The sequence below is a fragment of the Moschus berezovskii genome, chromosome 12, assembly GCF_049115385.1.
Source record: "Moschus berezovskii isolate FMDL1 chromosome 12, NW_MosBer_1.0, whole genome shotgun sequence".
Lineage (NCBI taxonomy): Eukaryota > Metazoa > Chordata > Mammalia > Artiodactyla > Moschidae > Moschus > Moschus berezovskii.
This window is the reverse complement of record NC_142471.1, coordinates 81,568,285-81,592,967: the sequence shown is the minus strand read 5'-3', so window position 1 is coordinate 81,592,967 and position 24,683 is coordinate 81,568,285. Positions and strand designations below refer to the sequence as shown.

The window sequence follows — 24,683 nt, the reverse complement described above, 5'->3', positions numbered from 1 at the left end:
CTGGGAATTGAAATAGGAGAGAATAGTCAAGAGAGAAACAAACTAGAATTATGTCTAATCTGAGCTTATTTGTATGACACCACGGATATTATTGGAGAGAAGTACTGTTCATACCTACACTGTGAGCCAGACATCCCACTTATATTAAATTTCTCATATCCTCAATGAACTCCACAAGTTTGGAATTAGTATTTATGAATAAGATTCTGCTTCATGCGACAAGGATGAACATTGGAAACACTGAAACATTAAGCTAAGTGAAATAAATCAGAAATAGAAGTAAAAATGTTACATGATTACACACATTAGGTACCTGGAATATGGAGACAGAAAGTAGAATAAAGGTTTCCCAGTGATGGGAGTAGGGGAGGAATAGAGAGTTATTGCTTCCTGGAAACAGAGATCCTACTTGGACTGATGAAATATTTTGATAATGGATTGTGGTGATGGTTGTACAGCATTGTAAATTTACTTAAACATCATGAAACTGTACAATTAAAATAGTTAAAATATAAATATTACTTCATGTATGGTTTACTACAATAAAAAAGTCTACAGTGTTTACAATGCATTTATTAAAACACTCTTATTATAGTAAAACTGTAGTTTCTGACATATTATTAATGTCTTCATAAAAATACACACCATCAGTGAAGAGAGTATTATCATGTAAAGAAAATACCTTCCAAAGTCCTTATTTAAAAATCAAAACTTTGTATACAAAGTTTTTTATTTTAATAATAAAATGTTTTGTTTTTAAAAATACTCAGTGTGAAAAAATAACTATAAAATGCAACTTGTTGTTATATTGGAGTGTGTTGCCATTTCCTACTCCAGGAAAAGGCAAAACATTAAATATAATCCCAAAAATGTAGGCATTCCTTAAAACCTAAGGACTAAGGAGGAACATAAAACGAACTTCTCTATTTTGGGGAAAGAGAGATCTAATTTACTGAAAAATGAAAATTTAAGAAATTACACTATATACTGGCAAGTTCGGTAAAACAATTTAGAGGAAAGAAGCTTGCAAATGTCAGGATACATTTTGAGGTTTTACCTAGTTGAAAACTGTTAAAAAACATGACATGGACTTAATAAGCTGAATTAATGTATACTTAGAATGAAGCACTCCAGAAAGAGTAACATCAGCAAAATAGTGTAATAGGAAGTCCAAGCCCTCATCCCCGACAAAAACACCAATTTAACAACGATCTATGGACCAAATTACCGTTATGAGCAGACCAAAATCCAGTTAAGAAGTTGCAATACAAAAATTAAATACAAAACTGAGAATAGCTGCAATATAGCATAAAAAGAACAATTTCACTCTACCAAGGTCAGCAGCTCACCCAAGGCAGCACAGCTCAATATCAGAAAGACCAACAAGGCCGATGACTGCTCCCTTACGGGAAAGAGAGTATAACATGTATCCAATATACTTGATCTTTAAGGTTACTGCCCAAATGACCTGTTTCTGTCTCGACTAGACAGAAAACACTGAAAAATCGAGCATAGTGTGGACATCCCACACCAGTTAAGAACAAACAAACAAAAAGTGTGTGGCTCACTACAGCCAACATGATTCAGAGAGATTGGTAGAAGGTGAACAACTCTGAGACTTCTCCCCCCAGAGATAAAAGCTTGCAAACAGTGTGTGCTAAGTTGCTTCAGTCGTGTCTGACTCTTTGCAATGCTATGGACTGGAGCCCACCAGGCTCCTCTGTCCAAGGGATTTTCCAGGCAAGAATACTGGAGTGGATCGCCATTTCGTTCTCCAGGGGATCTCCCTGACCAAGGGATCCAACCTGCCTCTCTTTATGTCTCCTGCGTTGACAGGCGGGTTCTTCACCACTAGCGCCACCTGGTAAGTCCTAAAGATCTAACACTCCACAGTGATTATGAATAACAGTACTGCTGTTGCTGCTGTTGTTGTTCAGTCGCTAAGCTGTGTCCTACTCTTTGCAGCCCCATCGACTGCAGCATGCCAGGTTTCTCTATCCTCCACTAACTCCCGGAATTTGTTCCACTTCATGTCCATGAAGACATGAGGATGAGCTGGTTGTACAACATCACCGACTCAATGAACATGAATAACAATACTGTATCATAATTTTCAAAGTTGCTAAGAGACTTTAATTATCATTCCATTCTTCCGTTCCGTTCTATCGCTCAGTCATGTCCGACTCTTTGCGACCCCGTGGACTGTAGCCTACCAGGCTTCTCCATCCATGGGATTCTCCAGGCAAGAATACTGGAGTGGGTTACCGTTTCCTTCTCCAGGGGATCTTCCCGACCCAGGGATCATTAACTCCCCAAAATTACAATTAGGTGAAATGACTGCAGTGTTAGGTCATGCTATGGTTGTAATCATATTGCAATATATACACATATTAAATCAGCATATTATACACTTTTAACTTATACTGTAAGATGTCAATTATATCTCAATAAAAAATGTTTTTTAAAACCGAACATTCATATAACTCAGATAAACCAAAGGGTTTATTAAAAAAAGACAATGAAATATTATGTAACAGTATATTAAAAAAAGAAAATATATATATAATATAGCTTGTGTTATGAAGTAATAGGTTTTATTTTCAAAGAAGACTACTACCAGTGTGAAAACATAATTAAAAACAGAAAACACTGCTATAAGCCTGAAAAAATAACAGAAATAATGTATACACTGTAGAACGATTTGCAAAATCTGAAATATCAAGGTCAAAAATTCTCTGATTATAAAGATACTTAGGTTTTATGAAAAGAAAAACCTAATAGGATTTGTTTTTCTACAAAAGCCCTACAGTGTGATAATTCTGAGAAGAGGCACAATTTCGATGAAACACAGAGAAATACTGCATCACTGATATAACTACACTATAAAAGTTAAATGATCTTCTCACCTGTTCTGGGTTTGCTATGAAGTTTATGGCAGTATGGTGGCGATCATCTTCTTGTAATAAGCTGAATGTAAACTGATAATCAATCAAAAGGCTGTCTGTAGGGGAAAAAAATACAATCCCGATATGTACTTTTAAAACTTGCTTGAAAAACAAGTTAGGTGAAAATATATTGAATATCAGCATTGAAAATTATTGTCATTAAATTACTAGTGGTGTACTTAGGACTGGCAAAATATAAATCATTGTTATCAAGTAACAAAAAGTAAACTACAGATATAAAAGAACTTAACAATTCAAAATTCTATTTATTACAAACTACAGTTTTTTTTCTGGAAAAACTATACAAGAGAAAAAAAGAAAGTCATCCGTTATCTTTAATCAGAGAAAAACACAGGCAATATTTTGGTGCATTATATTCAAGTTAAAATTGTATAAATAGAAAGATAACAGGGAGACATTTTGATGTTCTAGTTTTATAAATTCAAATTCTTAGAAAACATGAATTTTAATAGCTAAGTAATTCTGGTTTTAGAAAAGGCAGAGGAACCCGAGATCAAATTGCCAACATCCGCTGAATCATCAAAAAAGCAAGAGAGTTCCAGAAAAACATCTATTTCTGCTTCATTGACTATGCCAAAGCCGTTGACTGTGTGGATAACGATAAACTGGAAAATTCTGAAAGAGATGGGAATACCAGACCACCTGACCTGCCTCTTGAGAAACGTGTATACAGGTCAGGAAGCAACAGTCAGAACTGGACATGGAACAACAGACTGGTTCCAAATAGGAAAAGGAGTACGTCAAGGCTGTGTATTGTCACCTTGCTTATTTAACTTCTATGCAGAGTACATCATGAGAAATGCTAGGCTGGAAGAAGCACAAGCTGGAATCAAGACTGCCAGGAGAAATACCAATAATCTCAGATATGCAGATGATACCACCCTTATGGCAGAAAGTGAAGAGGAACTAAAGAGTCTCTTGATGAAGGTGAAAGAGGAGAGTGAAAAGATTGGCTTAAAGCTCAACATTCAGAAAACAAAGATCATGACATCCAGTCCCACCACTTCATGGGAAATAGATGGGGAAACAGTGGAAACAGTGGCTCACTTTTTTTTTCTGGGCTCCAAAATCACTGCAGATGGTCATTGCAGCCATTAAATTAAAAGACGCTTATTCCTTGAAAGGGAAGTTATGACCCACCTAGACAGCATATTAAAAAGCAGAGACATTACTTTGTCAACAAAGGTCTGTTTAGTCCAGGCTATGGTTTTTCCAGTGGTCATGTATGGATGTGAGAGTTGGACTATGAAGAAAGCTGAGCGCCGAAGAATCGATGCTTTTGAACTGTGGTGTTCGAGAAGACTCTTGAGAGTCCCTTGGACTGCAAGGAGATCCAACCAGTCCATCCTAAAGGAGATCAGTCCTGGGTGTTCACTGGAAGGACTGATGTTAAATTTAAAACTCCAATACTTTGGCCACCTGAGGTGAACAGCTGACTCATTTGAAAAGACCCTGATGCTGGGAAAGACTGAGGACAGGAGGAGAAGGGGACGACAAACGATGAGATGGTTAGATGACATCACCGACTCAATGGACGGGTGAACTCCAGGAGTTGGTGATAGACAGGGAAGCCTGGTGTGCTACAGTTCATGGGGTCACAAAGAGTCAAACACAACTGAGCAACCGAACTGATAGTGGATATTTCATCACATGCCATAAAGCGTTTACTTGTTCCTATTATTATGGTAATTTTTACTTTGTGAAATCTTTTAAATATTTCAAACTATTTAAATAGAAAAGAATTCTATTTTTTGGAAACATAACTCATGCTATGCCCTCAGCCATTAAGTACTCTTCAAGTTAAAAGTAAAGATAGGAACAATATCACTGGATTTATTGTCAGAGCATCATTTTTCATGTTGTTTCTCTTATACCTTGTAAGAGCCACTCTGTAAATTTCTTATGTAATTTAATGCAAGGCAATACTTTGTTTTTCCAAGATTTTATTACAGGCACCATGATCCATGATAATAAGAATTATATAATAGGTCATATTTCTGCTTTTCATATGACTGCCAGAAAATGCAGGGAAAATTCAATGGCCCAGTGTTGTTCCAGACACCAGAAATATAAAATAATAGAAGATAGAGATTTCTGTCCCATGCAACTTATATTATATCAAATGGACATTGAAACTTAATAAGTAATTTAAGCGTATAGTATAATAATGACAATAAGTGTAATAGTCATAATCCAGAGAAGAGGAGAGAAATTTCTGTCCAGGTAGGAGTATGCTTGCAATTTTGAAAAGGAAAACTTAAAGATAATGAAGCTGAAGCTGAAGCTCTAATATTCTGGCCACCTGATGCAAAGAGCTGACTCATTGGAAAATCTCCTGATGCTGGGAAAGACTGAATAGAAGGAAAAGGGAGTGACAGAAGAGGAAATGGTTAAATACCATCACTGGCTCAATGGACTTGAATCTGAGCAAACTCCAGGAGATAGTGAAGGACAGGGAAGCCTGGGGTTGCAGAGTTGGACGCGACTTAGCAACTGAACAGCAACAACAATTTAAAGATCAAAGGTAGTTAAGAGAAAAAGTCATGGAGGTTACAAGAGAAAGTGTAATCCAGGCAGAGGAAACAAGCACAAAAACCTCAACAAAAGAACAAGGCTTAACTGTGATTCCTATAAAGAGACTGTGTCAAGAACGCTACAAAAAGTGATGGCAGAGATAGGAATAGCAAGGAAGGTAACGGGAAGGGGTCAGACACAGCGAATCAATTTGGAAGCTGTAAGAAACAGAATTAGCTAAATAAACAGATGCAGCATTTTAAAGAAAGAAAAGTAAAAGGTTTTATTTTTTGGCCCAAGACCAGGTAAAATGTCAACATTAACTGAAATGGGTGAGAACATGTTTTATTTGTTGCCAGTGTGGAATAATTAGAGGCTTCCTTTTGAAATGTTAACTTTGAGTTACTTATTGAGTATCTATATGCTACGCTGAGCTCAGGAACCTGGTGGATAACAATTGGGAAATCATCCGCATTGTAATGGCTTCTAAAGCTGCGAAGCCAAGAAATCACCAGTCATAAATACAGTAGAGGTGTCAGGGATGAGCCCTGAGGTAAAACAATGTTAAATAATCAGATCCTCTGAAGAAGCCCACAGAGGAGACTGACAGGGCAACCCACGAGATAGAAGCACAACCAGAATTCAGTGTCCAGTGAGTCAAGTAAACGTCGTGCTCAGAAAAGAGAACAGTGATCACCTTGGTCAACTGCCGCTGAGGAGGTTTTAGAAGTACAGGCAGCTACAACACTGAGGAAAGATACCATCAATTCAGAATAAAGAGAAAATACTAAACTCAAAGGACAGGAGTCTGAACAAACTCTGGGAGACACTGAAGGAAGGGAAGCCTGGCGTGCTGCAGTTCACGGGGTTGCAAAGAGTTGGTCATGATTGAGCCACTGAACAACCATCACCACCACTGAGGAAAAATAAACATTTCAAAACTATTTTCAAATGCTGATCTGAATCAGGATCTTCCTGTTTCTCTAGCTTGAAACTTAGCACTAAGAAGTCAAGAACAGATGGCTTTTAGGAGGAAGGGACTCGGTGATTTGGGACACTTGAGCAGCTCTGGGTAGAGGCTCCAGTACCCCTGTCCTATGAATATTCTTCTGCCTTTAGGGACTCCAGTCCTCAACCACAGTCACCAAACTCTTGCCCAGACATTCAAGTTTGATTTCTCTATTGCTATTTATTATAGTTGCAAGTACAAAATCAGTACAATGTATATGAAGCATGGTAATGATCGATCCTAACATCATCTGGGCTAGAAAGTCAGTCTGAATCCTGGAGCAAAATTAGTAGGAGCATTACTGAACTCAAGTGACTAATCAAGTACTATTCAGGGAATGTGAATTTTTATAAATTGAAGAACATTCAGAATTCTACACAAAATGGTTCCTTTTAAGGTTTCTTACAGTATTCCAGAAACCAATGGTACAATTTTCCACTTAACCAGAAGTTATACTTCACTCCCTAATTTCAAATACCATCATGCTGGTATATTTTAAAGAGGTTGCAAATGAGAAATTACCTGGCACAAAACATATACCTTAATGCTACAATTTACTCTGAACTTCTTAGCTAAGTAGGGTACAGAACACAAAATATTAAAATCCTCAAGTTTATGCAAATGTGCATAATTTGAAAATAAGTTTTTGTTCTGCTTTAATGAAGCGATTTATTATGTATAAAAAAGAAAATCATGTTTGACTATAATCAATTCAAATAACATTGAATTACTGACGAATACAAAGAAATGACAGATTTGGAGGAGTAAGTGTGAACAGTGAGGTGAGAGAGCTTCTTTTTTAAACTGGAAGAAATAGCAGCTTTTCATAATAATTGGCATAAATAAAATTTAGTGGAATAGAAAAAGTTGATGATAAAGGAGAGGGAGAAGAAAGTTTAGAACAATGCCCTGAGGTAGGTGAAAGGCAGTGACCTCCTAACTCAAAAGATGACCCAGATGTGAGTCGCCTGGGTTTGTGGGGGTTTTGTTTCATTGTTTTTTCGTTCCTCCATATCTCTCCCCACTTGCATGCTAAAGTATCTGTAATCTAGAAATACCAACAAATTCACAACAAAGGGAAACAAGAAAGCCTTAAGAAAATCCTCCTGCTGAGATTGTAGGATGAAGCCCTGTATCACATACCCATCCTGTACTAAGGTGAGCAGAGGTGGAGCCCGTGCTGCTGCAGGAAACAGGGCAAAGTGTTAAGCTTTGTTAAACTCAGTGATAGGTACACAATTTTAAAATCATGTTATTGTTCACTCGCTCAGCCATGTCCGACTCTTGACGACCCCACAGACTGCAGCACACCAAGCTTCCCTGTCCTTTTACCATCTACCGGAGCTTGCTCAAACTCATGTCCATTGAGTCAGTGATGGCATCCAACCATCTCATCCTCTGTCGTCCCCTTCTCCTCCTGCCCTCAATCTTTCCCAGCATCAGGGTCTTTGCTAATGAGTCAGTTCTTCTCATCAGGTGGCCAAAGTATTCGTTTCAGCTTCAGTATCAGTCCTTCCAATGAATATTCAGGATTGATTTCCTTTGTGATTGGTTTGATCTCCTTGCAGTCCAGGGGACTCTCAAGAGTCTTCTCCAACACCACAGTTCAAAAGCATCATTTCTTCAGTGCTCAGCTTTATGGTCCAACATTCTTATAGTCCAACATTCACATCCATACATGATTACTGGAAAAACCATAGCTTTGACTAGACGGACCTATGTTGGCAAAGTAATGTCTCTGCTTTATAATATGCTGTATAGGTTGGTCATAACTTTTCTTCCAAGAAGCAAGGGTCTTTTAATTTCATGGCTGCAGACACCATCTGCAGTGATTTTGGAGTCCAAGAAAATAAAGTCAGCCACTGGATCATACAGGAGGTCTTAAAATCATATGTACTACAAAACTATATGTAGTATACATATGAAAATATATACTATACTTTTCAGCATATTTTAATCTTTCATAATTAAAAAGGAAACCTGCATTCTGTATGGTTAACTGTAGTACTGGGGCAACAAAGGATGAGATTACTGGATGGCATCACTGACTCAACGGACATAAGTTTGAGCAAACTCGGACAGGTAGTGAAGGACAGGGAAGCCTGGTGTGCTGCAGTCCATGGAGTCACAAAGAGTCGGACACGACTTAGTGACTGAACAACAACAAATATCGTACTAACTAGAGACAACTATTTGAAAACTTTGTGAATAGGAAAAATATCAAAGATATATTTCAAAGCTTGAAGAAAACTATAAACACTACATAAATCAATCTTCTGATTTTGTAGGCTGAGTCCTGAAGGTTGGAACAGCTGTACTAAATATTCCGGCTAACAATTAGCAACCTATCTTTGATAATTCCAGGAGATCTAGATGCTGGCCATTAATTTCCCAATTAGATCTAAAAGCGATATGGGTAAGTGGGATGTACAAACATGGTAGGCTTTAAGGTGAACATGAGGTTGCTCATATGTCTGGGCTCAAATTTTGACTGTATAAATGAAAAAAAAATATGAAAATAAAGAGGAAAGAAAAGTTGACATCTTTTGTATTGTTAATCTGACTTGCATAGTAAGGAGAGAAAAGAGAAAAATATCAGTTTATCAACAATAGCGTAAGTATATATAATTGTTTGATATGAGTATGGTGTTAGGTCATTTAAAATATGCAGTATGCAGGAAAGAAAAAAGAAAATCTAAAAAAATCCCACATAATTTAAAGACAAGATAATAACACTGAAAACTACAATACAAGAGAGTTAGGTAAGTTAAAACTGTAAGAAACAAAACAGAAAAAAAATGCAATTATACAGTGGCAAAATTAAAAATAATAGACCAGAAAATAAACGAATTAAAACATAATTCTGCATCAGTGCTATGTAGGTCAAATCTGAAAAAGCCTCCGAGAATAGAACAGAGATGAAAATTACTCAAGAGGAAAATTAGACAGAAATTTTCAATATGTGCATGGAAAATATTGTTAAAGCTGACATCAAAACAAATTGAGAAGAAACTATATATGTTAAATATATGATAAAAATCTGTTGAAGATTCAAACCTAAATACTAAAAGGAAATAACCTTTTATTTGATGAGATGGCTGGGTGGCATCACTGACTCGACGGACATGAGTTTGGGTAAACTCCAGGAGTTGGTGATGGACAGGGAGGGCTGGTGTGCTATGATTCATGGGGTTGCAAAGAGTCGGACACGACTGACCGACTGAACTGAACTGAACATAAGGAACCCAGACTTCTTGGAAAATGGTTGATCATAGTGCTAGGGAGAGAAAGAACAATGTGACTCAAATATCTTGTAGTCTAACAAAATAAGGAAGTGCTTAGAAAATGATACAGTACTGACAAAAGGATGCTGCTACTAAGTCACTTCAGTCGTGTCCGACTCTGTGTGACCCCACAGACGGAAGCCCACCAGGCTCCCCCTTCCCTGGGATTCTCCAGGCAAGAACAAAAGGATAGAGGAGACAATTTGAGGGAGTTCCCAATGGCCAACTCTAGAGCAGTCTCAGCTATAAAATAAAGAATAATAGCTATCATAAGCCACAAATGTGTGTGTGTGTGTGTGTTTATCTCCATGGGTCCATACTGATAAGTACAAGGAAGTGAATAAACAAATAAATGAAGGAGAAGGGACTGCTCTTCCTTATAGTAATAAATAGAGAAAAAACAGAAGCAACAATGGAATAGAAAGTTACCATCTGGCAAACACATCAATGTCTGGTGAAAATACTTCGTGAAAGTACGGTGAGAAGTGGGATATTTACATACTTTAAAAGACTTCCCCGTAATACACTCATTAAACACAATAAAATGAGGTAACTTTAGAGTGGAGAAACTGGCAGACATTGAGCATTAACAATGATCTAAGACAATACCACTAATAAAGGAACAAATGGATATCATATGCTTCCCGACAGGATGCACTGAGAAAAACACATCACTTCTGCAGTATCCTTACTAAATATGCATAATATACTAAATATGCATATGAACTTAATCGTGAACAAAAACACCAGATAAATCCAAATTGAGGGATGGTCTATAAAATAACTGTCTGACATCTTACAAAGGTCAAAATCATTTAAGAAATTTGCACGCTTTTTTGCAATTCTGAAATTATTTCACATGGAAAATTTTTAAAAGAACTTTTTGTAAAGTTGCCTAGATGTCCTCAAGTTTCAGTCAAGTCTTATATTACAGGACTTCCATTTATCTGCAATGAACACTTAAGTTATTTCTACATCTTGGCTGTATTAAATAGTGCTGCAATAACATTGGAATGTTATTATCTCTTTGAGATCCCAACTTCAACTCTCTGGGATAAACACCGAAAATGGTACTGCAGGACCTAGGTGAAATAAAATAGTCACAGAAGTACAAATACTGCATGATTCTACTTATATGAGGAATCTAAACCAGTCAAGCCCATCAATTTAGAGGGTAGCAAGAGGGTCGCCGTGGGCCAAGAGGTGGGAGAAAATATGGGTTGAAGGTCAGCAGACATAAAGTCTCAATTAGCAAGGTGAATAACAATTTGTTGAGAATGTTAAAGGTGAAATATAATTTTCAATTTAATTCAACTTAAAAACTGCTAACATGGAAAAACAATGAATAAAAATAATTTAAACATGTATGGATGTGAGAGTTGGACTGTGAAGAAAGCTGATCGCCGAAGAATCGATGCTTTGGAACTGTGGTGTTGGAGAAGACTCTTGAGAGTCCCTTATACTGCAAGGAGATCCAACCAGTCCATTCTAGAGGAGATCAATCCTGGATGTTCATTGGAGGGACTGATGCTAAAGCTGAAAGCTGAAACTGCAATACTTTGGCCACCTCATGCGACGAGTTGACTCACTGGAAAAGACTCTGATGCTGGGAAAGGTTGGGGGCGGGAGGAGAAGGGGACGAAGGAGAATGAGATGGCTGGATGGCATCACCGACTCTGTGGACATGAGTTTGAGTGTACTCCGGGAGTTGGTGATGGACAGGGAGGCCTGGCGTGCTGTGATTCATGGGGTTGCGGAGAGTCGGACACAACCGAGCGACTGAAATGAACTGAACTGATGCTGATGGAGACAAGAAAACAGATGACGTACCTAAAGGTATTAAGAACAAATTAAAGAATAATAACTTTGTGAAATACTTCATTTGTAATGCTATGCTTGGAAAAGAAATACACAAAACATGTATATATTTTATCTACTGCTGCTGTTACAAATTACAAGAAATTTAGTGGCTGAAAACAACACAAATTTATTCACTTGCAGTTCTGTGAATACAAGAACTTCTTCCGGACCCTGAAGGCCAAATGAAATGATTCTTACAAGGTAAAACCAGAGTGTGACGGTGGTCCCTCTGGTGCTCAAAAACATCCATTTCCTGACTCTCTCAGCTTCTGAAGACTCTCTTAAGCTAATGAACCCTACCTCTGTCTTTCCAATCTTTTGCGTACATGAATACAGTTCCCACCACTGTAGTCAAACCTCCCTCTACCCTCTTTCAAAAGAACACACGTAATTACACAGGGTCCACCAGAATAATCCAGGACAATCTCAAAATTCTTAATTGAATTCTATCTACAAATGCCCTTTTACCATTTATGGTAATATATTCACAAGTCAGGGGATAGAATGCAGCCTTCTTTGGAGAGTGAGGCATTTATTCAGCATTAAACAGTGTTAGTACATAAATAAAAGACTGGGAAAGTATCTGATACAATGTTACCAACAATTTTCTCTGGATAGAAGAATTATCAGTGCTTTTTAATTTGACCTTTTTGCCTATCTCTTCTCTAGAATGAAACATGCTTAACTTTCATAACTGGGCCAAAACGGGGAAATTATTTTTTTAAAAGTGTGCAGAGAGCTTTTTTCTTTTGATCCTTGATCTTTAATGTGCTTTCCACATGACTTACACTTGCATGTTAAGAAATTAGATTTATATGGCTGCATATCTTTCCCAAAATGGCATATCTAATTCCAAATTCACTTACTTCTTAGGTACAGATGATTGAAAACATGTAAAATAATCAGAGTGTCTTCCTAGTCTTCTGTGGCTAGAAAAAATCAAGGGTGAAGTTCCAACAAGCAACAAATTTTTTTAGGTAGTTCCGTCGATTCAGGACTACTAGTTTTGGAGCAAAAAAAAAACAAAAAGTGGCTGCTATTTACTACAAAGAATTAATAACAAGTTCAGTTCAGTTCAGTCGCTCAGTCGTGTCCGACTCTCTGCGACCCCATGAATCACAGCACCCCAGGCCTCCCTGTCCATCACCAACTCCCGGAGTTCACTCAAACTCATGTCCACAGAGTCGGTGATGCCATCCAGCCATCTCATTCTCTGTCGGCCCCTTCTCCTCCTGCCCCCAATCCCTCCCAGCATCAGAGTCTTTTCCAGTGAGTCAACTCGACGCATGAGGTGGCCAAAGTATTGGAGTTTCAGCTTTAGCATCAGTCCCTCCAATGAACATCCAGGATTGATCTCCTTTAGGATGGACTGGTTGGATCTCCTTGCAGTCCAAGGGACTCTCAAGAGTCTTCTCCAACACCACAGATCAAAAGCATCAATTCTTCGGCGATCAGCTTTCTTCACAGTCCAACTCTCACATCCATACATGACCATGGGAAAAACCATAGCCTTGACTAGACGGACCTTGGTTGGCAAAGTAATGTCTCTGCTTTTTAATATACTATCAAGGTTGGTCATAACTTTCCTTCCAAGGAATAAGCGTCTTTTAATTTCATGGCTGCAATCAGCTTCCGCAGTGATTTTGGAGCCCCCAAAAATAAAGTCTGACACTGTTTCCACTGTTTTCCCATCTATTTCCCATGAAGTGATGGGACCAGATGCCATGATCTTTGTTTTCTGAATGTTGAGCTTCAAGCCAAACTTTTCACTCTCCTCTTTGACTTTCATCAAGAGGCTTTTTAGTTCCTCTTCACTTTCTGCCATAAGGGTGGTGTCATCTGCATATCTGAGGTTATTGATATTTCTCCCAGCAATCTTGATTCCAGCTTGTGCTTCTTCCAGCCCAGCATTCCTCATGATGTACTCTGCATATAAGTTAAATAAGCAGGGTGACAATATACAGCCTTGACGTACTCCTTTTCCTATTTGGAACCAGTCTGTTGTTCCATGTCCAGTTCTGACTGTTGCTTCCTGACCAGCCTACAGGTTCCTCAAGAGGCAGGTCAGGTGGTCTGGTATTCCCATCTCTTTCAGAATTTTCCACAGTTTATCATTATCCACACAGTCAACGGCTTTGGCATAGTCAATGAAGCAGAAATAGATGTTTTTCTGGAACTCTCTTGCTTTCTCCATGATCCAGCGGATGTTGGCAATTTGATCTCTGGTGCCTCTGCCTTTTCTAAAACCTGCTCAAAAACAAGACCAGGAGCTGACTGTGGCTCAGATCATTGAACTCCTTATTGCCAAATTCAGACTTAAATTGAAGAAAGTAGGGAAAACCACTAGACCATTCAGATATGACCTAAATCAAATCCCTTATGATTATACAGTGGAAGTGAGAAATAGACTTAAGGGACTAGATCTGATAGATAGAGTGCCTGATGAACTATGGACGGAGGTTCGTGACACTATACAGGAGACAGGGACCAAGACCATCCCCATGGAAAAGAAATGCAAAAAAGCAAAATGGCTGTCTGAGGAGATCTTACAAATAGCTGTGAAAAGAAGAGAAGTGAAAAGCAAAGGAGAAAAAGAAAGACATAAGCATCTGAATGCAGAGTTCCAAAGAATAGCAAGGAGAGATAAGAAAGCCTTCCTCAGCGATCAATGCAAAGAAATAGAGGAAAACAACAGAATAGGAAAAACAAGAGATCTCTTCAAGAAAATTAGAGATTCCAAGGGAACATTTCATGTAAACATGGGCTCGATAAAGGACAGAAATGGTATGGACCTAACAGAAGCAGAAGATATTAAAAAGAGGTGGCAAGAATACACAGAAGAACTGTACAAAAAAGAGCTTCATGACGAAGATAATCACGATAACGTGATCACTGACCTAGAGCCAGACATCTTGGAATGTGAAGTCAAGTGGGCCTTAGAAAGCATCACTACGAACAAAGCTAGTGGAGGTGATGGAATTCCAGTTGAGCTATTTCAAATCTTGAAAGATGATGCTGTGAAAGTGCTGCACTCAATATGACAGCAAACTTGGAAAACTCAGCAGTGGCCACAGGACTGGAAAAGGTCAGTCTTCATTCCAATCCCAAAGAAAGGCAATGCCAAAGAATGCTCAAACTACCTCACAATTGTACTCATCTCACACTCTAGTAAAGTCCATCTCAAAATAACAAGTTACAAATAAAAATCAAGCTCATGCGTAAAACTCAAACAGTATGCTAAATGGAGCTTAAGCAAATAAAATATCAAGAGAACAGACTTAAAAGGTCAGATATTCCACCAAACTAATGATTAATTGTAAAGAGATGACTAAAAATTACACATAGAAAAATACATGTTCAAAGAGAACTTGAACTGAGACAGAAGTTTTTGAGTACATGATATATTGGGGGTAATGAAGAGCAAACGGTGAATATTTGCTTTACTCTTTTAGTAAAAGCTATATAAAATAATGTATTTTTAAGAAAATAGTAACCAGTGATAAAACCCAGCAAAGATACTGGAAATATCTATATATCTGAGGTCTAAAGGCAAACATGCCAGGATCACAAATGAAATCAATTTGCATATGATGTATCAATGCACTGTTCAGACAAATTTCAGAAATTCTTAATTTGAATAGTTTGAGAAAGGAACTAAAAGGTTTAATGATTTGCTTTTTTACCAGTGAATCTTGCATTTTACTTTTAACTCAGCATTATGCACAGTATTTAAGGAGATCTTAATTGTAATCTTCCATTTACCAACTGGGTTATAGTATGCTGGTTAATTTTTTCAGTGAGATTCAGTGGTACAGTGAAGATAATACCACCTACTTCGTAAGACTGCTCTGTGGGTTAAACATAATTGTGTTAGTATGTGTATTAGTGCCACTGTCTCATAAAATCAAGGCACTTAATAAGTATTATTTCACTTTCAATATTCATTGTAATGGGGCTGAATGAATTCTACAAGATTTCAAAAATCAATTTCAGAGTTGCTCAATCATGTCTGACTCTTTGCGACCCCATGGACTGTAGTCCACCAGACTCCTCTGTCTATGGGATTCTCCAGGCAAGAATACTGAAGTGAGTAGCCATTCCCTCCCTAGGTGATCTTCCTTACCCAGAGATGGAACCTGGGTCTCCTGCACTGCAGGCAGTTTATTTACCATTTGAGACACAAGGGTAGCCAATATATATTTGTTTTTAAATATATGAGTTCATGATTATGTATTTAGCCAAACTGAGGACTATGAAGCTCAACATTCAGAAAACAAAGATCATGGCATCTGGTCCCATCACTTCATGGGAAATAGATGGAAAAACAGTGGAAACAATGTCAGACTTTGTTTTTGGGGGCTCCAAAATCACTGCAGATGCTGATTGCAGCCATGAAATTAAAAGACGCTTGCTCCTTGGAAGGAAAGTTATGACCAACCTTGATAGTATTTTAAAAAGCAGAGACATTACTTTGCCAACCAAAGTCCGTCTAGTCAAGGCAATGGTTTTTCCCGTGGTCATGTATGGATGTGAGAGTTGGATTGTGAAGAAGGCTGATCGCCGAAGAATCGATGCTTTTGAACTGTGGTGTTGGAGAAGACTCCTGAGAGTCCCTTATACTGCAAGGAGATCCAACCAGTCCATTCTAGAGGAGATCAATCCTGGATGTTCATTGGAGGGACTGATGCTAAAGCTGAAACTGCAATCTCTGGCCACCTCATGCGACGAGTTGACTCACTGGAAAAGACTCTGATGCTGGGAAAGGTTGGGGGCGGGAGGAGAAGGGGACGACGGAGAATGAGATGGCTGGATGGCATCACCGACTCTGTGGACATGAGTTTGAGTGTACTCCGGGAGTTGGTGATGGACAGGGAGGCCTGGCGTGCTGTGATTCATGGGGTCGCGGAGAGTCGGACACGACTGAGTGACTGAACTGAACTGAACTGAACTGAGGATTATGAAGAGGAAACATATAGACTTTGACGACAGCAACATTGAGAATCCTAGTATGTTCTAAACAATGGCATATGTATAAGTACATATCACTGATATGTAAACACATACATAAGTACATATATATGTACAAAATCACTGCAGATGGTGACTTCAGCCATGAAATTTAAAGTTGCTTGCTCCTTGAAAGAAAAGCTGACCAACCTAGACAGCATATTAAAAAGCAGAGACGTTACTTTGCCAACAAAGGTCTGTCTAGTCAAAGCTATGGCTTTTCCAATAGTCATGTATGGACATGAGATTTGGACTATAAAGAAAGCTGAGTGCTGAAGAATTTATGCTTTTGAACTGTAGTACTGAAGAAGACTCTTGAGAGTCCCCTGGAATGCAAGGAGATCAAACCAGTCAATCCTAAAGGAAATCAGTCCTGAATATTCACTGGAAGGACTGATGCTAAAGCGGAAACCAATACTTTGGCCACCCGATGCAAAGAACCGACTCATTGGAAAAGACCCTGATGCTGGGAAAGACGAAAGGCAGGAGAAGAGGGGGACAACAGAGGATGAGATGGTTGGACAGCATCACCCACTCGATGGACATGAGTTTGAGTAAGCTCTGGGAGTTGGTGATGGACAGGGAAGCCTGGCGAGGGGCAGTCCATGGGGTTGCAAAGAGTCGGACACAACTGAGTGACTGAACTGAACTATGTATAAGTATGTGTATGTGCCAACTTAGACAACTGTTCAGTAAATGATAAAACTTAAGTAAATAAAAGGTCAGGTATACTTATAGTCTAAACGTATCACAGTCATAATTAAAACGTAACTATGGGAACAATGTCTCAGAAAATGAACTAAAATGATCTCTCATGCTCGCCCTCACCAAGCTATTTGACACACTGCAAGCAGCCTGATTATATTGAAATTAAAATTTAACATTTTACTCTCCTCTTAATATCATTCAATGGCTTCTCATTTTTCTTAAGATAAAGACCAAATGCTCTATAAAGCTTGCGTGCTCTATAAAGCACTGCATGATTTGATCCTGCACATCTCACATACCTCATCCCCTGATTCCTTCTCCTAGTTCTCTGTGTTAACGTGGTAGCATCTCATGTGCCATCTTTCCAACCACTGACCCTTGTGGACGCTGCCGCCACTGATTCTACTTCTGCCCTTCATCACACCATCACCGCTCCACTACCAAGTCATCTTTCACATCTTAGCTTCCTCATTCTCTTGCTTCACCCACTTCTACTCCCTGGTCCATGAATTAGGTCAGGCTCTCTTGTAATCTATTCCCCAAGCATCTATAATTCCTATTCAGAGGTCTTGTGATCCTCATATCTAGGTAACTGTTCAGTTCAGTTCAGTTCAGTTCAGTCGCTCAGTCGTGTCCGACTCTCCGCGACCCCATGAATCACAGCACGCCAGGCCTCCCTGTCCATCACCAACTCCCGGAGTTCACTCAAACTCATGTCCACAGAGTCCGTGATGCCATCCAGCCATCTCATTCTCCGTCGTCCCCTTCTCCTCCCGCCCCCAACCTTTCCCAGCATCAGAGTCTTTTCCAGTGAGTCAACTCGTCGCATGAGGTGGCCAAAGTATTGCAGTTTCAGCTTTAGCATCAGTCCCTCCAATGAACATCCAGGATTGATCTCCTCCAGAATGGACTGGTTGGATCTCCTTGCAGTATAAGGGACTCTCAAGAGTCTTCTCCAACACCACAGTTCAAAAGCATCGATTCTTCAGCGGTCAGCCTTCTTCACAGTCCAACTCTCACATCCATACATGACCACGGGAAAAACCATTGCCTTGACTAGACGGACCTTGGTTGGCAAAGTAATGTCTCTGCTTTTTAATATACTATCAAGGTTGGTCATAACTTTCCTTCCAAGGAGCAAGCGTCTTTTAATTTCATGGCTGCAATCAGCATCTGTAGTGATTTTGGAGCCCAAAAAAATAAAGTCTGACACTGTTTCCACTGTTTTTCCATCTATTTCCCATGAAGTGATGGGACCAGATGCCATGATCTTTGTTTTCTGAATGTTGAGCTTCAAGCCAACCTTTTCACTCTCCTCTTTCACTTTCATCAAGAGGCTTTTGAGTTCCTCTTCACTTTCTGCCATAAGGGTAGTGTCATCTGCATATCTGAGGTTATTGATATTTCTCCCGGCAATCTTGATTCCAGCTTGTGCTTCTTCCAGCCCAGCGTTCCTCATGATGTACTCTGCATATAAGTTAAATAAGCAAGGTGACAATATACAACCTTGACGTACACCTTTTCCTATTTGGAACCAGTCTGTTGTTCCATGTCCAGTTCTAACAGTTGCTTCCTGACCTGCATACAGGTTTCTCAAGAGGCAGGTCAGGTGGTCTGGGATTCCCATCTCTTTCAGAATGTTCCACAGTTTATTGTGATCCACACAGTCAAAGGCTTTGGCATAGTCAATAAAGCAGAAATAGATGTTTTTCTGAAACTCTCTTGCTTTCTCCATGATCCAGCGGATGTTGGCAATTTGATCTCTGGTGCCTCTGCCTTTTCTAAAACCTGCTTGAACATCTGGGAGTTCACGGTTTATATACTGCTGAAGCCTGGCTTGGAGAATTTTGAGCATGACTTTACTAGCGTGTGAGATGAGTGCAATTGTGTAGGTAACTGTATGACAAGTTTAATATCTATCTTTCCTACTGCTTTATCAGCTTCAATGGAGCAGAACACGAGTAGTCAGTCAATCCCCAGAGTAGTTAGTTAATAAATATACGTTGAATGAATAAAGAAAAGCGAGTTAATTCCAATAACCGACAGTCTCTCCAAGCTCTATTAGTGTAACCCTTGAGTAAGTAAAAATTCAGGAGAAAAAAGATGTCATCCTTGTGCATATTAAATGAAATAATAATAAATTGTTTTGCACATAATAAATAATAAATACTAACATTTCCTTGCATGCTGAACAGTACTATCCATGCTTACAATTAATTAATTAAGCTTGAAACATTTAGAATAATTGCAAAGGCAAAATCTGTTATTTAGGAACTTTAAAAGCTGAACACTTGCTCAGTATAGTATCACAGAAAAAAATACAGAACCCTTGCTTTATCCACACTCTGACTCATTATGAGGCCTAAGATACATACTTCACCCCACTGAGTCTTACTTTTTTCTCAATAAATAACAGAAGATGAACCATGATCACCAATGTCTACATGTCAATGATTCTAATTTACAAGTTTTCATATAATATACCATGATCTCTTCAGAAGCCACCTCCCTTTGCTTCATACTATCTCCAAGTAGCTAAGCTTTCTGCAATGATACATGGAAAACTGCTCAAACTGTATTGGCTGCAAATGTTCCGCAGGTTAACTAGAAAAACAAAGATTGAAACCTATTTTTATTTAAATGAATGGCTGGTGCTTAAAGCTTTTCAATGATGAACTGTACCCTTTTATGTAAATTAATTTAAAAAATAATGTAAAGCAACTTTTACTTGATAACCTATAAAATGATTTCCAAAAATTCTGGTCAAACACACCAACAGTTAAAATACTTGCCCACACAGCAACAATATATGTGTATTCATTTATTTATTAATAGCTTACTTGTGTACTCCTAGTATATTTACTGAAAGCTTTCCTAGGAGCCATAGGCTTTTCTAAGTATGGTTCCAACAAGAGAAAGTCCTGGGCTCACGGATTTTCTTTCTAGTGAGAAAAGAAAATCCACATTCAAGTAAACAAATAAGTGAGATATAACTTTATGTTAGTGTAAGTGTTAGGATGGAAAAAAAAGTTGTCATAATCCCTAAGCAAGTCTATTTTAGATAAGAGTAGAGTAATAGAGATGGAGTATTTGAGGCAGAAAAATAGTAAATCCAAAAGCCATGATCTAAGGTAAAGTCTGGGATATTTTAGAACAAGCAGATTAATTCATTAAGAACTTCTATAAAAATAAATTCACTGCCATAGAAATTTCCAAATGTTCAGGAATCTAATCCTGAATTCTGTCTTAATAATTTGATTCCTATACCAAATAGGAACCAGTACAATTAAGAGTTACCATATGTCTGGATATCTACCAGGTGGGAATTTCTCACTGATTTTCCTTTTTATAATTTTACTGAATATTCTAAAAGTGTATCATTTAAAATAAATTTTATGATAATTTACTGCAATGCATACATTACAAAAAATTAAACTGAATTAATTCTAATTAAAACTATATAAAATTTATATATCAATTCTGGTAAGCATATTTTCATATGAAGACATCATTTGAGAAAACAGTTTCAATTTTTTATTTTTGGGTAATTAATTTATTTTTTATTGGAGGCTAATTATTTTACAATATTATATTGGTTGGTTTTGCCATACATTGATATGAATTCGCCCCAGGTTTACATAAGTTCCCCCTCCTGAACCCCCCTCCCACCTCCCTCCTCCCTTTATCCTCCCTCTGGGTCATCCCCGCATGCCAGCTCCGAGGATCCTATAACATGCATCGACCCTGAATTAGTAATTCATTTCACATATGACAACATACGTGTTTCAATGCCATTCTCCCAAATCATCCCACCCTCACCCTCTCCCACAGAGTCCCAAAGACTGTTCTATACATCTCTGTCTCTTTTGCTGTCTCATATACAGGGTTATCATTTGCATCTTTCTAAATTCCATATATATGCGTTAGTATACTGTATTGGTGTTTTTCTTTCTGGCTTACTTCACTCTGTATAATAGGCTCCAGTTTCATCCACCTCATTAGAACTGATTCAAATGTATTCTTTTTAATGGCTGAATAATACTCCATTGTGTATATGTACCAAAGCTTTCTTATCCATTCGTCTGCAGATGGACATCTAGGTTGCTTCCATGTCCTGGCTATTATAAACAGTGCTGCAATGAACATTGCAGTATATGTGTCTCTTTCAATTCTGGTTTCCTCGGTGTGTATGCCCAGGAGTGTGATTGCTGGATCATATGGCAGCTCTATTTCCAGTTTGTTGAGGAATCTCCACACTGTTCTCCATAGTGGCTGTACTAGTTTGCATTCCCACCAACAGTGTAAGAGGGTTCCTTTCTCTCCACATCCCCTCCAGCATTTATTGCGTGTAGACTTTTGGATAGCAGCCATTCTGACTGGTGTGAAATGGTATCTCATTGTGGTTTTGATTTGCGTCTCTCTGATTATGAGGGATGTTGAGCATTTTTTCATGTGTTTGTTAGCCATGTTTATGTCTTCTTTGGAGAAATGTCTGTTTAGTTCTTTGGCCCATTTTTTGATTGGGTCACTTATTTTTCTGGAATTGAGCTGCAGGAGCTGCTTGTATAATTTGGAGATTAATCCTTTATCAGTTGCTTCATTTGCTATTATTTTCTCCCATTCTGAAGGCTGTCTTTTCACCTTACTTATAGTTTCCTTTGCTGTGCAGAAGCTTTTGATTTTAATTAGGTCCCATTTGTTTATTTTTGCTTTTATTTCCAATATTCTGGGAGGTGGGACATGGAGGATCCTGCTGTGATTTATGTCGGAGAGTGTTTTGCCTACGTTCTCCTCTAGGAGTTTTATAGCTTCTGGTCTTACATTTAGCTCTCTAATCCATTTTGAGTTTATTTTTGTGTATGGTGTTAGGAAGTGTTCTAGTTTCATTCTTTTACAAGTGGCTGACCAGTTTTCCCAGCACCACTTGTTAAAGAGACTGTCTAGCAATACAGGCACACATCAAGAAACAAGAAAAAAGTCAACTAAATAACCTTACTCTACATCTAAAGCAACTAGAAAAGGAAGAAATGAAGAACCCCAGGGTCAGTAGAAGGAAAGAAATTGTAAAACTTAGGGCAGAGATAAATGCAAAAGAAACAAAAGAGACCATAGCAAAAATCAATAAAGCCAAAAGCTGGTTCTTTGAGAAGGTAAATAAAATTGACAAACCACTAGCCAGACTTATCAAGAAACAAAGGGAGAAGAACCAAATCAATAAAATTAGAAATGAAAATGGAGAGATCACAACTGACAACACAGAAATACAAAGGATTATTAGAAAATACTATCAGCAATTATATGGCAATAAAATGAATAACCTGGAAGAAATGGACAAATTCTTAGAAAAGTACAACTTTCCAAAACTGAACCAGGAAGAAATAGAAAATCTGAACAGACCCATCACAAGCACGGAACTAGAGGCTGTAATCAGGAATCTCCCAGCAAACAAAAGCCCAGGTCCAGACAGCTTCACAGCCAAATTCTACAAAAAATTTAGAGAAGAGCTAACACCTATTCTACTCAAACTCTTCCAGAAAATTGCTGAGGAAGGGAAACTTCCAAACTCATTCTATGAGGCCACCATCACACTAATCCCAAAACCTGGTAAAGACCCCACAAAAATAGAAAACTACAGGCCAATATCACTGATGAACATAGATGCAAAAATCCTTAACAAAATTCTAGCAATCAGAATCCAACAACATATTAAGAAGATCATACATCATGACCAAGTGGGCTTTATCCCAGGAATGCAAGGATTCTTCAATATCCGCAAATCAATCAACGTAATACACCACATTAACAAACTGAAACATAAAAATCATATGATTATCTCAATAGATGCAGAGAAAGCCTTCGACAAAATTCAACATCCATTTATGATAAAAACCCTCCAGAAAGTGGGAATAGAAGGGACATACCTCAACATAATAAAAGCTATATATGACAAACCCACAGCAAACATTATCCTCAATGGTGAAAAACTGAAAGCATTTCCCCTAAAGTCAGGAACAAGACAAGGGTGCCCACTCTCACCACTACTATTCAACATAGTTCTGGAAGTTTTGGCCACAGCAATCAGAGCAGAAAAAGACATAAAAGGAATACAAATTGCAAAAGAAGAAGTAAAACTTTCACTGTTCGCTGAGGACATGATCCTCTACACAGAAAACCCTAGAGACTCTACCAGAAAACTACTAGAGCTAATCAATGATTACAGTAAAGTTGCAGGATATAAAATCAACACACAGAGATCCCTTGCATTCCTATACACTAATAATGAGAAAATAGAAAGAGAAATTAAGGAAACTATTCCATTCACTGTTGCAACGAAAAGAATTAAATACTTAGGAATATATCTACCTAAGGAAACAAAAGACTTGTACGTAGAAAACTATAAAACACTACTGAAAGCAATCAAAGAGGACACTAATAGATGGAGAAATATACCGCGTTCATGGATTGGAAGAATAAATATTGTAAAAATGAGTATACTACCCAAAGTAATTTATACATTCAATGCAATCCCTATCAAGCTACCAACGATCTTTTTCACAGAACTAGAACAAATAATATCACAATTTGTATGGAAATACAAAAAACCTCGAATAGCCAAAGCAATCTTGAGGAAGAAGAATGGAACTGGGGGAATTAACCTGCCGGACTTCAGGCTCTACTACAAAGCCACAGTCATCAAGACAGTATGGTACTGGCATAAAGACAGAAATATAGATCAATGGAACAAAATAAAAAGCCCAGAGATAAATCCACACACCTATGGAGAAAACAGTTTCAATTTTTTAAATTATTTAGGTCCTGTTTTCATTTTCTTTTACATGATATTTTTATTTTATTTATATATGTATACATATGCTGCTGCTGCTGCTGCTAAGTCGCTTCAGTCGTGTCTGACTCTGTGCGACCCCATAGACGGCAGCCCACCAGGCTCCTCTGTCCCTGGGATTCTCTGGGCAAGAACACTGGAGTGGGTTGCCATTTCCTTCTCCAATGCATACATGCTAAGTCGCTTCAGTCGTGACCGACTCTGTGCGACCCCATAGACGGCAGCCCACCAGGCTCCTCTGTCCCTGGGATTCTCCGGGCAAGAACACTGGAGTGGGTTGCCATTTCCTTCTCCACATATACATTTATATAAAAACAACTCAGGTTAAATATATTGTGAATTTTAATAGAAACAGTTTTATCACCTATAGTTGAGAGTGGGTGCTATAGACCCAGAAGTGGCTATAGACCCAGGCTGCCTGGATTAAAACTGGATTTGACATTTCCTCAGCCTGTGATCTTATATAAATGAATCAACTTTTCTCTGCCTAA

At 38.3% G+C, this 24,683-nt stretch overlaps 1 protein-coding gene across 2 annotated transcripts in view; it reads right to left on the bottom strand.

Moving 5' to 3' along the window:
* Window positions 1-24,683, bottom strand: part of ATRNL1 (attractin like 1) — an 843,932-nt gene that overhangs the window by 532,974 nt on the left and 286,275 nt on the right. For both annotated transcript variants that reach the window (XR_016038801.1, XM_055424575.2), the window contains exon 22: window positions 2,907-3,001. Coding sequence is in view for 1 of the 2 variants with exons in the window: in XM_055424575.2 (XP_055280550.2) it covers window positions 2,907-3,001 (95 nt within the window). In the remaining variant the exon portion in view is untranslated. The remainder of the gene's footprint in view (window positions 1-2,906; window positions 3,002-24,683) is intronic.